Below are 16,017 nucleotides of genomic sequence, written 5' to 3'. Positions count from 1 at the left end.
TTTTCATTCTAATACTAAGTAAATACATCTTTAAGAATTTGACGCACGATTGGATGTTCAGTTATAGAATTGCTAGAAATGGAACTTTTGAACAAAATTAATTGGTGATACAACTATACAAGTAAATCACATTGGTAGAATTATTAAACTGAAACCACATTACCTAAAATGACAATTATAATAAGGGAACTTTAACGCAATGACCATTAGTGACTTTTGATCTTATTATCCTGCTGAATCAGGGATTTAGGATAAATTTTTTTTTTTAAAGAGACTAACTGGTGGCTTTACTACGGCAGTCCATTCTTTTGGGAGGCTGAAAGGATTCACAGAGATATTTTAGCAACCTTTTTGGCAAAATTCGTATGATTCACACAACATCAAAAATGAAATCCAGAACATGTTGTATGGAATAAGGACATATAATTTAGGGAGTTTTAACGAAAAGCTCACGGTACTGTTCACTTTAACGAAAAACCACATTTTTACACTAAAAAGTCAAACCTGGTACTATTCACTTTACCCTTTATTTTGTCCTTATTATTAAAACTCAAAGTTTTCAAACCCTTTTCATTAGTTTTCCTTATAATTTATCTCCAACTACAGCTCCACCCCGTGGTGGTTTAGGAATGTAGGATATAGTACTGTATAAGCAAAATTGTGACAAAATTACATGGTGAATCACCGGCAACACCAACCAGATTTCAGTTCGACTTTCTATTGCGACTAAGACCCTTTCACATCATATGCTACTAAACAGTTAATTGCCCGGCACAAAAAGGACAAATAAATGGACCTTGTATTCATTTTTTACCTTTTGATAATGACTTAACGAGGGATTATCTACAAAAGCATTAGGTTAAGGGTAGACCCTTTTACATTTTGTTCTAGGTAAAAAGTCCTAGTTGTATGCTTTGTCTCTAATGAAGAGGATCCAGAATTCGAATGGTAGGGAGTCTCATTACTAAATAGAAACAAAACATGAATCGCGAAAAAGAAATTTGTTTATCACTAAGGTATTTCGGCAAACATTTGGTGAGTTTGTTGTCATTAGACAAATCATGTTGCGCACATGTTAACAGATATCGACATATGCCTAAGAAATCTGATGAGTGATCTAGAGAGAATTTGTCAAGTGTTGTCGATGCAATCTGTCGAGATATGCCTAGCAGACATTATATCAAACATTTGGTAGACACAAAAAGACCCGTAGCTTCAAATGGTCCTTAGAAGACATTTACATGTATAATTTTCGAACTCCAGATGATCCTGGGACCACCTTAGTACCAATGTCCATCCACTCTTGTTTGTCTCTATCTTGTAGTATTATGATATTACTTTGATTTTCCTTTAAGGAATGATCAATTCTGATGCAATGATTTAACTATAATATATAAGTGTCGAACTCGTAATCCTTGTAAGTTGAATTTGAAATCTCTCACTTACAATAAAGATGTATTGCAATGTTCTGACTTGAAGGGATGATCATTAAGGAAGGATCTAAAAGATAAGTAGTTTTGATCATTGATCTGCTTAATAAAGTGGTTGGAAGATTATGTGAAAAAAGAAGAACTCGTACTCAAACTTGAGACCTCTACAAACATTAGGAACAAAATATAACTTTAAACTAAGAGCATATGTTAATTTTCTAACCTCTTCATCCCTACCTTTTGCAATGAGTAGAAGTTTTATCCAGTCAATCTGATGTTTCCAACGCCAGAATTCCAAATTTATGACTTAGTTATGCTCAACATCTTCTACTGATCATCCTTATGGATGGAGAAATTTTTTATTGTGATAGAAATACGGGTGGTACACTACTTGTTTTTATGTAAGTGGTGGGAAAATTTTACTTTTTAAGTTATTAACTTTTTAACATACATATATCACCATGTGTATAGTAACACGTGATGTACTACCTCATGTGCCGGTCACACTAAAAAATCTCTCGGATGGAGAAATTTTTGAAATCATTTCGAGTCTTTTGATTATCTACCTTATAATTCTTTATCTTGCAAATAAATATATTGGTCTTCCTTGAATTGAAATGATTAATCTTTATGTATTTGTGACTTCTGCACAAATAGAGATGTGCGTAAAGATAAAAACTGGGGACATAAATTGTTCCCAAAATCAAAAGGAGTTCACACTTCATCCAGTATGGGAAATAAGGTGTTTTTGGGCCATAAGAAAAACGAGAAAAAGTATAATTTCATTCGTATAATTGTAATTGAACAACGTTAGTCATGCACATATCGAGTAGCATCTTCAATAGAAATGTCAAAAGATAAATGTTACATGTTAATTTGATTGTTGATGTGGCAATGTCATATTTTATCTTCTTCAAACACAACGTTTTTTTTTTTATATAAATGATATTTATAAAACCCATTTTTAAAAAGAAATCAGTTAAAAAAAATTTCAAGATTTATAATTGGTGTATTAATAAGATCCACATGATAAAAATAATAGAAAAGTTAATTGAGTGCACATTTCTCATATGTTAAATTTGATAGCAAAAGACTCATAAGTCAATTTATGTAGAATTGATATATCGGTTGGAACTTCTTTCTACCATCAAATTGATTGCGTAACATTCTAGTTGGAATTTGACATGTCCTTTGGAGATAATTTATCCTTATCAATTCCAAGTCGTGTAATGTGTTGTAAGTTGAATTATCTTTCTGAATACCTTAAATCTGGTTAAAATAAACAATGTCAATAAAACATGATCTTTTGCCAAAAACGTTGGTCTATTTTGTTGAAAGAGATCGTTAATTGTGGACGATAATTTGTTGGATAATAAAAGAGAAACAGGTGAGATGCCCATTGCCCACCTAATCTCATAATTCATGAGCAAAGCTTGAAGAAATTGTTTTTTGGTCAACAATGTCATGCAACAGCAGAGGAAAGAGCCAAGTTATCGGCCAAAGCTGCATCTTTGGACCCAGCAGAGCAAAAGCCATGCAAAGCTACAAGCAAAATTAGCAAAGCATAACTTAATGACAAATTGGTTCAATTTGGTGACACCTTTTTGGATAAGATAATTAAATATAAAAAACAAAACTATAACCTTCTAAAAAAACAAATAAAAAACCAAAGAACAAAACTTTAATTTTTTTGTAATGGTAGCCTTACCCCATAAATACAAAATAAGTACATACATTTATCAATAGGGTTTTTAGTTATAAGGATTATTTTTCAGTACATCAACGTAGATATACATTATCGTTTTAGAGAGATCTAATTGAAAACGTTTATGATAAAAATATTTTTGGTATCAATTCTTTATAAAGATGAAAGTGCATTTAAGCAATTCAAGTAATTTTGAAATTCGATTTTTTTTTAAATGCTTTCAATCATTATAAAAGTACTTCCAAATGAGTAATTAACTATGTATGCAACACATCATTGTATTCTAAAAATTACAAATAAAACACTCTTTGACTAAAAAGTACTTGATCATGGAGACCTATTTAAAACTTATAATTAAATCAATTTTAGCGTGGATAGATGCAAATTTGAGATATGAAATTTATATTTACGTTTCATTTACTTTTTCTTTGATATTTTCAACTTAATACGTGAGACGTAAATTTGTAATTTTAACTTGCGTCCAAGAGTTTTTACCCCTGAGTAACAAAATGTTTAAAGGAAAATAAATAGAGTAAAAATGGAAAAGAAAATCTAATGGAAAATCCAACTTATTTACCCATAGATTTTAATATTTAACCTGGAAACTTTAGCTGGGCAGTGTACTTTGCCCTTTTTAACCGCCTGCATATTTTGGCATCATGGAAGCGACAGCGAATCTAAATAAGCTGACGTGGCAGTCATAGATTCTTCTATTAGAGACGAGAAAAAGTAAAAAAAATAAACATCATTATCATTAATCATTATTTTATTTAATATATTAATAAATTGTCGTCCATATTTATGAGAAATGTAAAATAAATTTTTTATATTGCCAATAGCTGTCTACTGATATTATTTACTGTTTTTTTGTGAATTTCTTTTACAATTAAAAAATTAGTCAGCTATCACTTGGCCAATTAACTCTATTTTTAGGCACATAAATTAATTATTTTCAAATATTTAAAAAAAACTTGAATTCTGTCTCCCCCTATTTATCTCTCTTCCTCTATTGGTGTTTCTTCATTAATTTACACGGTTAAAAATACGTTTAATGTCTTAGAGTTGGGCCACATTTTATGAGCCTTATTTTTTTCGTTACTGCGTTCAACGTCCCTTCCTTTTTCTCACCACTGCTAACCCTCCTCTCCTACATGCCAGTAGGGGTGGGTTGGAAAAACCGAAAACCGAAAAAAACCGACAACCGAACCGAACCGAGACCGAAAAAAACCGAACCGAAAAAAAAACCGAACCGAATCTGTTGAACCGAACCGAACCGAATTTAGTTGGTTCGGTTTCGGTTTTTGAGGTATGAAAACCGGACCGGACCGAACCGAACCGAAATATGAAAATAAAATATAAATACTCAAAACCTGCTGGAGAGGAGATTCGAACCCCTTCCGTCCAGGTGGGGATAGCTTCCTTCAAACCAACTTGACTGTAGGCTTTGTATTGCTATAATTGTACCAGTATAATATTTATAGGCATTCTAATCTTAAAGTTTTATAAAATTTATAAAGTTCACAAACCCTAGCCGTCATTCATTTTCTTTTCATTCTCAAATCTCTCCTCTCTTTCTCTCATCCGCTGCGCTTCCTCAGTCTCTCGCTCCCCAAAAATCAAACGCCGTGGTAAACAGGCGCTGAAAAATGGATGGGGGGAGTTCCGGCGCTGCTTCCGACGCTGCAAGTGAAGGCGATGATCCTGATCCACTCCGCCTTGTCCGATGACACGCGTACTGTGGTGGATTCGGTGGAGTTGGAGCTCACCGACATGGACCTCAAATCCATCTCCTCCAGGTCCTTGCCCGACCCGCATACCCTCCGAAAGTCCTCTCACCTCCTCGGCCCCAAAGTCCTCCAGGTATTGACTCCTCACAAGTTTTTCTTTCTGTATGTTTACATATTTTTTTTTCTGTGTGTGTCGAACTGGTGGTTAAACATGAGATTTTTTATAAAGTACATACTTATATCTGGTGGTTGGACTATGTGGTATTCAATTTTGTTCTGGATTCTCGAGGAAGGTAGACCTGTTTAGTAGCATGCTGCAGGAAAAGTAACTAAGTTTTGCCGAATTGTGAATCCAGAACTTGCCATTCAGCAGATCCTTCCTTTCGTAAAGGTTGCACATCTCACTTAACCTATGGTTATACTTTCCCTAAGAAGTTTGTTGTAGTTTTTAGGCAGTTCTAAATACTGTTATGCTTTTACTTACTATGTTTGCCTGCCATAGGAATTGTCGACAGATTCTTCCCAGCACGTTCGTTCTGCATTGGCTTCAGTAATAATGGGAATGGCACAAGTTTTAGGAAAGGCAAGAAAATTTTGGGGCTGTTATTTAATTCAAATTCTTACTTCGAAGCTAATTTTTCTCCCTCTCACTGCAGGATGCAACTATAGAGCAGCTGCTGCCTATTTTTCTTTCTCTTCTAAAAGACGAGTTTCCTGATGTTTCAATATCTCATGTTTGAAGGCTTCTGGTTTGAGTATTGATGTTTCAATATCTCATGTTTATCTCTTGGCTCAGAAAAGCAAAAAGAACAAGAAAAGGAGTGATGTTTATGGGTTTTTGTTTCTTTTCCATCATCATATACAATGAATTTGCTGCCTATGATGGTTAATCAAGTAAAAACATAGGATCCTTTTCTGTGGGTGGTTGACAGGTGGTGTGATTTCAAAATGTATAAATTGTAGTATTCGGTGATGCAGTATTGCCTCGTTTTAGATCTATTTTACTGAGAAAAAAAAAAAACCGAAAAAAAACCGAAACCGAACCGAAAAAACCGAACCGAAAAAAAAACCGAACCGAAAAAAACCGAAAAAAAATTGGGCCGAACCGAACCGAACCGAAATTTCGGTTTGGTTTCGGTTTTGGCAAAAAACCGAACCGAAAAGAACCGAACCCAGCCCTACATGCCAGCATTGGTTGTCCTTCTTCTATCTCCTTTAGTGTCGAAAATGTTCAAGCACTTGATGGAAAAATCTGATGTTCATTGTTTGTTGATTCAATTGGGTTCTTTCATTAAATATGTGCCACAACATCAAATCATTAGTTGTTTTAATGACTCGTGTACTTATTCGTAATGAGAGGAATTGAATTGAGAATGATTTGAAATGAGGTAGAATTTGAATCAGATTTCTATTGAAACTGTTTACTAATTTAAATGAATCAAAATGAAGATTGATGTGATTACTAAAATGCACTCATTCTAATATTCTATTTTATATGATAATTCTTTTTATTTTTTTATTTACCTTTTGACTTAGAGAACAAAATATGGTGTTGATTTAATTGGATTAGGATCCTCTCCTAAACTTAGGACTGAGCCTCTTGAGCAAATCACACGGATCATTGGATCAAAATCCAACGGCTATAAATAGAGGGTTATCCTAAAAGTTATAATAATTGTAGCAGCTAGATTTTAATCCAACGGCTCGTGTGATTTGCTCAAGAGGCTCAATGTTCTAAGCTTAGGAGAGGATCCTGATCCGACTTAATTTGAATGCCAATCTTAAAAATTTATATATAAGTGATATAATGGGGAAGAAAAATTCATTCCGATTTCCCAATAACCTGATATTCAATTCACACCACATTGTAGAGAATTTTAATCCACCGTTTTTTATTCCGATTGATCTTACGTAAACGTGCTATAAGGGGATGTTTGTTGCACCGGACTATCTCAGACTGGACTAGCTTCAGGGACTAAGCTGGACTGGCTTAGACTAGACTAAGCAAGACTAACTTAGTGAAACGTTTGGTGCAGTGTTGGACTAAGAAGTAAGATAATAAAAATAATAAAATAAATTCTTTTTTTTCTTTTTCTATTTCTTTTTCCTGTTATACTACACTCCTGAAACCTCTCTTCCCTCTCCTTTTTTCCGTCCAAACCCCATAGATTCCAATCACAACTTTTTCTCCATTTCAATTGATAAAGCTCTCCGTCCAAATTCCACTACTTTCAACCACATCTTTCTCCTCCATTTGAATCGATAAAGCTCCCAAAACACAAACAATCAAAAATTCAATTTCAATTTCAATCGAAATCGCAGCTGCGTTCCTTGTATACCCAACAACGACACTGATTCGAGTAGGACGAGGAGAGAGTGGGAGAGGACGTGATCTGGGTTGGGTCATGCAGATTGGCTCGACGTTAAGCAGGATGAGGAGAGAGTGGGAGAGGACGTGATCTGGGTTTGGGGCGAGGATAGAGAGAAATGACACAAGCATTAGTGAGAGAACGAGAGCAGTGGAGAGAGCACGCGAAAGCAGAGAGAGAGGGAGAGGGAGAGGGAGAGGGAGAGACAGAGAGATGAGGAATGGCGAATGAGACATCGTTGTGAGGAAGGCGTTCTTAGCAATCCCATAGTTCAACGCCGGACTAATTTGAACGATCTAACGAGGCCCAGAGTCCGGGCTAGTCTCATTTAAGTTAGTCCCCAAGCATACCAAACATGGGACAATAATCCTAGTTAGTCTAGTCCCACTTAAAAATGTGAAACCAACGCCCCCCTAAATGTCTAAAATTAAAAAGAAGAAACGAGAGGAGAGAAATAGGAGACATAAATCATTTCTCAAAAAAAAACACTAAAAAAGGAAGGAAAAATCTAATATATTTTTATAACACTATTTTTTTTACTTTCCATTTTTATTACTTTCTTTCCTGCTTTCTTTCTCTAACTATCACTGTATTTAATCCGCTCCTTGAACTGCAACAAAACCCTAACAAGGGTTCTTGTAAAAATCAATCGCCGCCATATTGATCTAGCCCGTCAGTCTCCCTCCATCTCTGTCTGTAAATCTCTTCTGATCTCAGACACCATTTCCTGAGCTTTCTCACTGTTTTTGTATTCTGTTTTTATGCTTCTGTTCCTGTTCTTGATGCTGTTTCATGGGGAACGTGCTGAAAAATAAGCGCGTTCAATAAATTTTGGGATTGAAAGTCAGGGAAAGGCAAGAACTTTATGAGCTCCGATTGTTGTTTTAGGTCGATCGTTTATGGGTTTGTGGATTTAAGGTGAGTTATGAAGTGGGTGTTGGGAAATTTTGGGTCTTGATCAGTTTGTTAGCAACTTTTGAGGTTGTAAATATGGAGGTTCTAGGTTGGAAGTTTTGATTTTGGGATTGTTTTAGGGTTTAGGGTTAGGTTTCTGGTAGTGATCAATTTGAGGTTTTGAGAAGGGGGTTACTAATCATACGTTAGTGTTTTTTTTTTGGTTTTTGAGAATGTTGTCGGAATTAGGAAGGAGGCCAATGCTCGGAGGAAACGAGGGTTCCTTTGGGGATGAATTCGAGAAGGAGATTGGGATGCTGCTGAGGGAGCAGCGTAGGCAAGACGCCGATGATCGCGAAAGTGAGCTGAATATATATAGAAGTGGATCAGCACCTCCCACTGTGGAGGGTTCTTTGAATGCGGTCGGTGGGTTGTTTGCTGGTGGCGGTGGCGGCGGTGGCGGTGGCGGTGCTGGTGCCGCCTTTTCGGAGTTTCCTGGAGCTAAGAATGGAAATGGGTTCGAGTCCGAAGAGGAGCTTAGGTCTGATCCTGCTTATATTCAATACTATTACTCGAATGTGAACCTGAATCCGCGGCTTCCGCCTCCTTTGCTATCGAAGGAGGATTGGAGGTTTGCACAAAGGATGAAAGGAGGAGGGAGTTCTGTGTTGGGTGGGATAGGAGACAGGAGGAAAGTGAATAGGGTTGACGAGGCCAGCGGAAGATCGCTGTTTTCGATGCCGCCGGGTTTCAACTCAAGGAAACAAGAGAGTGAGACCGAGTCGGACAAAGTGCGTGGCTCAGCAGAGTGGGGTGTTGATGGACTGATTGGTCTGCCAGGTTTAGGACTTGGTAACAAACAAAAGAGCCTTGCCGAAATCTTTCAGGTGATTTGCTTCTATAGTTGTGTTCAATCTACGATTAAGTACACGTGTAACTGAAGTTTGTGCTTTCCTAATGATCGCTTGTATTTGTTGATAACACTTTTAGTATCTCTTTATATTTGTTCCTTGAATTGTCTGTTCTGACATTTATTGTTTCCATTGATATTTGAGATTGACATAATGTAGTGTTGGAGAATCTGGATTCTTGGAATTGAAACGTTTCGTGTTAAGAATTAATATTTGTGCTTTGCTGCTTTTAGCCAGGATCGAAGTGTTCTTATACTGAAGGCCATCTTGTACCTTTATGTTAGTGACTTGATTGTGTACCTACTGTTAGTCCACTCTTTGAGATGTTGGATATCGTGGAGGCTTACTGATGAATGAAAATTCTCCAACTAAGAAATTTAGTTTATTTATGTAATTATGGCAATTAGTCAGTCGTAATCGCACTTTCTATATGAACTCAGCTTTATGAATTATGTTGATGTCTACTTAGCAGTCCTCTTCATGATTGTACTGGTCATTTGTTAAGTCTGTGTAGTCGTTAGTCATGCAGCCATATGTTAAACCATCTTTTCCCATATCTTTCTTTTCCTTCCTATCAATATTACTGTTAAGGTTTCACTATATGGTTTGTCGGGAACCTCTGTTGTTGCATAGTGATCTTACTTACGGTTCCTCATTTTTTCTTTTGGACTATTGTGCCGGTGCACAATTTTTTCTGTTTTGAATTGTGTACTCTATTTCATTTTCTGACAAGTTAATGTTTGGTTGTTCAGGATGACTTGGGTCGTGCTGCTCCTGTTTCTGGGCATCCTTCTCGTCCAGCAAGCAGGAATGCATTTGATGACAATGCAGAGTCTGTTGGTTCTGCTGAATCTGATCTAGCTCATTTGCGCCGTGACTTGATGACTTCTGATGCTCTACGATCTAGTGCAAATGGCCAGGGCTCATCTGCAGCACAAAGTATGGGCCCGCCTTCGTCATATTCGTATGCTGCAGCCCTAGGCGCTTCCTTATCAAGAAGCACCACTCCTGATCCTCAAGTTGTTGCTAGGGCTCCTAGTCCTTGCCTCACACCTATTGGAGGAGGACGGGTTGGTGCTTCAGAAAAGAGAGGCATTAGTAGTCCGAGTTCCTTCAATGGTGTCTCATCTGGCAGGAATGAGTCTGGGGATCTGGTGGGCGCGTTTTCCAGCATGAACTTGTCTGCAAATGGTGTAAAAGATGATGAGAGCCATTTGCCATCACAGATTAAGCAAGATGCAGATGATCACCAGAATTATCTCTTTGGTCTTCAAGGTGGCGAGAATCATGCCAGGCAGCTTGCATACCTCAAGAAGTCTGAATCTGGGCATATGCACATGCCTTCTGCTCCACACTCTGCAAAAGGTTCATACACAGATTTGGGTAAGAGCAATGGCGGTGGTTCAGATTCCTCTGATAGGCAAGTTGAACTGCAAAAGTCTGCTGTTTCTTCGGGTAACTTGTACTCGAAGGGATCTCCCACATCCAATCTTAATGGTGGGGGTGGCTTGCTTCATCAGTATCAGCAAGTGGATCATGCGAACTCACCATTTCCTAACTATGGTTTAAGTGGGTACTCTATGAATCCAGCGTTGGCGTCCATGGTGGCTAGCCAACTTGGCACTGGTAATCTTCCACCCTTGTTTGAATCAGCTATGGGATCCCCTGGAATGGATTCAAGAGCGCTTGGAGGCCGTATGTCCTCTGGACCAAACCTAGCAGCTGCTGCAAATGAATCACATAATCTTGGTGGCTTGGGGAGTCCGATTGCAGGGAGTGGTCTTCAGGCTCCCTTTGTTGATCCTATGTATCTTCAGTACTTGAGGACATCTGAGTATGCTGCAGCACAGCTTGCTGCTCTTAATGATCCTTCTGTGGATAGGAACTACTTGGGTAATTCATACATGAATTTACTGGAACTTCAAAAGGCGTATCTTGGAGCCTTGCTGTCACCACAGAAGTCACAGTATGGTGTTCCTATGGTTGGCAAGTCTGGTGGTTCTAATCATCAGGGGTATTATGGAAATCCTGCATTTGGTCTAGGCATGTCTTATCCTGGAAGTCCTCCTGTTATTCCTAACTCTCCAGTTGGACCAGGTACTCCTATTAGGCACAATGAACTCAATATGTGTTATCCCTCTGGGATGAGGAATTTAGCTCCCTGGCACCTGGATGGTGGATGTAACATAGATGAAAGTTTTGCTTCTTCACTCTTAGAAGAATTCAAGAGCAACAAAGCCAAGTCTTTTGAACTTTCAGAGATCGGTGGACATGTTGTGGAGTTCAGGTATCAACTGCTAATAAATTTTCTTGTCATCTCTCTCTTTATGATTTCATCATATAGTTGGTTATGATAATTTTGTATTTTTATGAGCAGTGCGGATCAGTATGGGAGTCGTTTTATTCAACAAAAACTTGAAACTGCCACTACAGAAGAGAAAAACATGGTTTATCAAGAAATCATGCCTCAAGCTCTTGCTCTAATGACTGATGTGTTTGGTAATTATGTGATTCAAAAGGTAAATAATGATCCTTGCACACCTGCTTTAGTTTTCTTTGTACTTGTTAGTGTATGATTCGTGGTAATAATTGGTGTTTTTATTTAGTTTTTTGAGCATGGACTTCAACCTCAGAGAAGGGAATTGGCCAACAAGCTTTTCAGTCATGTACTGACACTTAGCCTTCAAATGTATGGTTGTCGGGTGATCCAGAAGGTACCAATAATTTATGACTAGATCTCTAATCAGCTTTTGACATATTGATGATTGATTGTTCAACCATTTGTTCTGGTAGTACCAGTAGAAACAACTACTGTATCTGTATGCTGTATCCTCTATATTTAACCATTAATTCCATTATTATGCTTTTGTTCAGCAAGGGAGGCTTGATAATAACTACATACCAACGCTCATGATCTGATTGATGTTAATGCTAGTAACTAAGATTCATGTGTTTATCCAAGGCTTGCTATGGTACGTTCTAGCAGTAATGTACTGTTATCATGTTCAGGCAATAGAAGTTGTAGATCTGGACCAAAAGATCAAAATGGTTGAAGAACTTGACGGTCATGTCATGCGCTGCGTACGTGATCAGAATGGGAACCATGTCATCCAGAAGTGTATTGAATGTGTCCCTGAAGAGGCCATTCGTTTTATTGTGTCAACATTTTTTGATCAAGTTGTGACCCTTTCAACCCATCCATATGGGTGTCGTGTGATACAGGTAGAGATACTTAATGCTTTCTTTTCTTTTTGTTCTTTGATCTGGTAATTCTTTTCAACAAAGAACTAATGTGTAATATTCAATAATATTTTCATTTGGCAGAGAGTTCTTGAGCACTGCAAAGATGAGAATACACAGAGTAAAGTTATGGATGAGATTCTAGGAGCTGTTAGCATGTTGGCACAAGATCAGTATGGCAATTATGTCGTTCAGGTTCATACTCTTTCTTATTGATGTACTGTTATTTATGAACTTCATATTGGTAATGTTTGTCTTCTTTTTCCCTTTGGATATGAGCGTTTGTGGTACTTGTTTTGTGGGATACTGATGTTCTTCAATTATTGCTTTCAACTTAATTTTTAAATATTGGTCTAAACATTTCTGTGCCACCTATGCAGCTAAATCCTGACATATCCATCTCTACTCCCTCTCAGCCTTTTATTCTATTACCATTTCATTGTGAACTTATTAACAAGATTTCTGTTCTTCTGGCACACCTCTGCCATCACCCTTTCCCTTTATTGCTTTTTACGCGTCAGGTCATACTCCTCTGTTTCTTGCATTATAGTTTGATAGAACATATAGCAGCAAAGCCATCAACATGTTTTGATTTTTTTTTTCATCGTCAACATGTTTTGATTTTGTTTCGTAATTTTTTGAGTTTGAATGACAACTAAAGTGGCTTGTTTTACCATGTACCTACGATTGGCACTAAGGCGGCACTTCTGTCAAGCAGTCCACAGCTTTAGAAAAACCTTTTGGGGGTTTAGCAGTTTTTCTTTTAGATGTTCATTTGTCCAGCTAAGCCATGAGCATGAAGAGCAACTATTCTCTTGCAGTTAAACTGAGATGTTTGAGATTGAACCGAGACGATCTTTGCCTAGCTTGAACGGAACAAGCTCAAGTTTCATTAGAGTTCAAAGAGATAATCTTTTCTTGAATATGAGCTGAGCTTGAATTTTATTTGTGCTCAAAATATATTTTTCATGCTTATTAGGGACGATTATTTAACTTGTTTGAATGGGAAAACTTAAGCAAGGTGAACTAAGTCAAGTTTTGAGCTGCATGCACACCACTTGGCTTATTTTTTGTTTTTTATTTTTTTAACATGACTACTTGAGCTCTTTTAACAATCCGGTTTTTTGATATTTTAGTCTTATACACAAGAAATTTTATTTTAGTGCCGTGTTAATACTTCTGACCCATGTTTTTCAGTATCTATATGTACATGTAGATAGTCTTCAATGCTTTTGTCGTAAGTTGCTTGATTTCTTTTATAAACAGCATGTGCTGGAGCATGGAAAACCGCATGAGCGCTCTGCTATCATAAAAGAATTAGCTGGGAAAATAGTCCAAATGAGTCAGCAGAAGTTTGCCTCCAATGTAGTAGAGAAGTGTTTAACTTTTGGAGGTCCTGTTGAGCGTGAATTGCTAGTGAATGAGATGCTTGGCACTACTGATGAAAATGAGCCTCTTCAGGTTTGCCACATCTCTATGTGCATGTTACGTACTTTAATCTGTTGAAAATAAGGTCGTGGACTCATTGTTTCTCTGTTAAGTGTAATTGTAAGAAGTGTATACATTATCATCACAGCCATTTGTTCCATCTATTGAATTTTGGAAGCAATTTGACAATATGTTCCTGCCATTTGAGATTTAGTTCTTGAACCTTGTTGGGTTTCTTACCAATACACTGCAAGTATATTGTCATTAGCTGTGTGCATAGTTGTGCTTGTTAGTAGCGTTTCTTACCAATATACTGCAAGTACATTGTCATTAGCACTGTGCATAGTTGTGCTTGTTAGTAGCGGTCCGAACAATACAACTGGTTGAGATTTATTTGGAAAAAAGTAGTTTCATTAGCCTGTGGATCTCCATCGGGATTGAATATATCAGCCGTTGTACACAGGTGATGCAATATGGACCCAAGTTAAGAACTTGCATTTTATCTGTCATGTGAGTACAAAAGTGATCATATCTTGGGGTTTATGCGTACCCATTGTTTCCATGGCGGTTTTAAATGTTTTGAATTCCTTTTGCATGACTAATTCTGATATTATTCTCCTTCCCCTATATTTTAGATATGTATTCTCCCGTCCTCGGCTTATTGCCTTTTTTTTTAATAATTTAACCTGATTATATATGCAGGCAATGATGAAGGATCAATTTGCAAACTATGTTGTACAAAAAGTGTTGGAGACTTGTGATGACCAACAACGTGAACTGATTCTTTCCCGAATTAAAGTCCATTTGAATGCATTAAAGAAATACACTTATGGAAAGCATATTGTTGCTCGTGTAGAAAAACTTGTTGCTGCTGGGGGTAATCCTTCTTCTCTTTGCCTTTTTATATTTTTATGTCTGTACACTGCAAATATTTTTATGACATGCACATACATTCGCTTAATATATATTGAATACTAAAAGAGTTGATGTATGGCTGCGTGCAAATATTTTTCGGTGCCATTTTTTTTATACCTGCTACCTCGTAAGAGATCATGGAAGGAGAGTTGAATGTGCCACCAATGTGCATGCTGACGTATGTCTCTTACCAGGGATTGGGGTGTCATTCTTGGCTTCCTTTTCTCTTGTTTCTTCATTATGCCATATTTATTACTATATTTATCTTCGTACTGGAATTTTCCCGAGGGGCGATGGCTCATATGTCTTAGCAAAGACAGGTCTCCCTCCTATAATATACATCGTTGCGCTCATGCATTCGTTTATTCAATGCCGAGATGGTATCTTCACTATTGTCTTAACTGTGCCATGATTAATTCTTTGAAGCTTTCTTACGGTAACCTTAATGGTTGCAGAAAGGAGAGTTGCTCAGTCTGCTCAGCACCCTGCTTAGGCGGTGTAGGAAAATAAAGTTGTTTGTACAGCTAACTGAGGCTAGTGTGTGTTTACTCTCCCTTCGTTGTCGTCTCTCTCCCTCGTATCTAGAGCTACTACCGGCTCTGCCTATCTTTCCGAAGACAGGTACGAGGCGGTTTGGAAATAAAGTTGTTTCTTCTATGTACTGGAAAACTGTACATTGTGTAGTTTTAAAGCTTATACGTAGAGTCGAAGCTGGCTGTGGGTTCAGATGATGAACACACCTGATGCCCCTTGCAGAGGAGATAAATGACTATACAAGTTTTTTAAGGGTGTAAAAATGATTAATGGTGAGGTAGTTTATATGTCGACATGACTGTACAAATGTTGCCATGTGGAGAGCTGTTCATGATTAGGCGAGGCCGCGGTTTTTTCTTATGAAGTGTATCGTAATGACTTTGGTTTTTACCTTAATCACATAAAGTACAGTTTTCTATGGAAGTATAATGTTCGTTGCTGCATATCTCATGTATTTGCTGTTTAATCGTATTTTCGCCTTGTCACTGTTCAAATGTGTTGGAATGCTTTGTTACAAGTTCTTCATTTTGAATTGGTTTTTCCTGAATCTTCACCGGAAAACCAAGCCAAGCGTAGTGACGTTGTAGGATTCGTATAGGCGACTTCACTTGATGAGAAAAGGTTTAGGTTCACAATAACTACGTCCTTAGCATTCATATGCATTATATTAAGGCTCCGTTTGGGATTGAGGTGATTTTAAAAAAAGCCACTGTGAAAAAAAACTGAGGGTCATTTTTGTGTTTGGTAAACTGAAAAAAAAGGGCTTATTTTGGAAGCTGCTGTGAGAATAAGCTGAAAATCAAAGGAAAAGCTGAAGCTGCTATTTGCTGCTTTGAAAAAAAGCCATTTTTTTCAAAGCACACG

General features: G+C 37.4%; 2 protein-coding genes across 3 annotated transcripts; both read left to right on the top strand.

Moving 5' to 3' along the window:
* The first annotated feature begins 4,681 nt into the window (after positions 1-4,681).
* LOC126616833 (protein phosphatase PP2A regulatory subunit A-like) lies at positions 4,682-5,861 on the top strand. Of its 2 annotated transcripts, none has more exons than XM_050284965.1 (3): positions 4,682-4,995; positions 5,365-5,445; positions 5,519-5,861. In XM_050284965.1, exons 1-3 carry the CDS (start codon positions 4,786-4,788, stop codon positions 5,600-5,602), a joined length of 375 nt encoding a protein of 124 aa, XP_050140922.1. In that variant the 5' UTR covers positions 4,682-4,785; the 3' UTR covers positions 5,603-5,861. The 2 variants fall into 2 exon arrangements, 1 of the variants encoding a protein (XP_050140922.1); XR_007621267.1 differs by lacking the exon at positions 5,519-5,861 and adding an exon at positions 5,156-5,253 and having other exon boundaries at positions 4,856-4,995; positions 5,365-5,450.
* Positions 5,862-7,791: 1,930 nt separating this feature from the next.
* On the top strand, positions 7,792-15,576 carry LOC126616830 (pumilio homolog 1-like). The gene is made up of 9 exons (XM_050284963.1): positions 7,792-9,012; positions 9,789-11,323; positions 11,414-11,555; positions 11,643-11,750; positions 12,046-12,258; positions 12,361-12,471; positions 13,543-13,737; positions 14,407-14,581; positions 15,075-15,576. The coding sequence occupies exons 1-9, from the start codon at positions 8,359-8,361 to the stop codon at positions 15,110-15,112; spliced, it is 3,171 nt and encodes a 1,056-aa protein (XP_050140920.1). The 5' UTR covers positions 7,792-8,358; the 3' UTR covers positions 15,113-15,576.
* Positions 15,577-16,017: the final 441 nt, after the last annotated feature.

The sequence above is a fragment of the Malus sylvestris genome, chromosome 3 (genome assembly GCF_916048215.2).
Source record: "Malus sylvestris chromosome 3, drMalSylv7.2, whole genome shotgun sequence".
Classification (NCBI taxonomy): domain Eukaryota; kingdom Viridiplantae; phylum Streptophyta; class Magnoliopsida; order Rosales; family Rosaceae; genus Malus; species Malus sylvestris.
The sequence above is the reverse complement of the archived record's forward strand: the minus strand, read 5'-3'. Positions and strand labels throughout refer to the sequence as shown.

Excerpts from the sequence above, each read along its gene's own strand:
- LOC126616833 (XM_050284965.1), top strand. The coding sequence starts at position 4,786 with ATGGGGGGAGTTCCGGCGCTGCTTCCGACGCTGCAAGTGAAGGCGATG. Across the intron at positions 4,996-5,364 it reads TCGGCCCCAAAGTCCTCCAG|GAATTGTCGACAGATTCTTC; the intron begins GTATTGACTCCT and ends TGCCTGCCATAG. Across the intron at positions 5,446-5,518 it reads TGGCACAAGTTTTAGGAAAG|GATGCAACTATAGAGCAGCT; the intron begins GCAAGAAAATTT and ends CTCTCACTGCAG.
- LOC126616830 (XM_050284963.1), top strand. The coding sequence starts at position 8,359 with ATGTTGTCGGAATTAGGAAGGAGGCCAATGCTCGGAGGAAACGAGGGT. Across the intron at positions 13,738-14,406 it reads ATGAAAATGAGCCTCTTCAG|GCAATGATGAAGGATCAATT; the intron begins GTTTGCCACATC and ends TTATATATGCAG. Across the intron at positions 14,582-15,074 it reads AAAACTTGTTGCTGCTGGGG|AAAGGAGAGTTGCTCAGTCT; the intron begins GTAATCCTTCTT and ends TAATGGTTGCAG.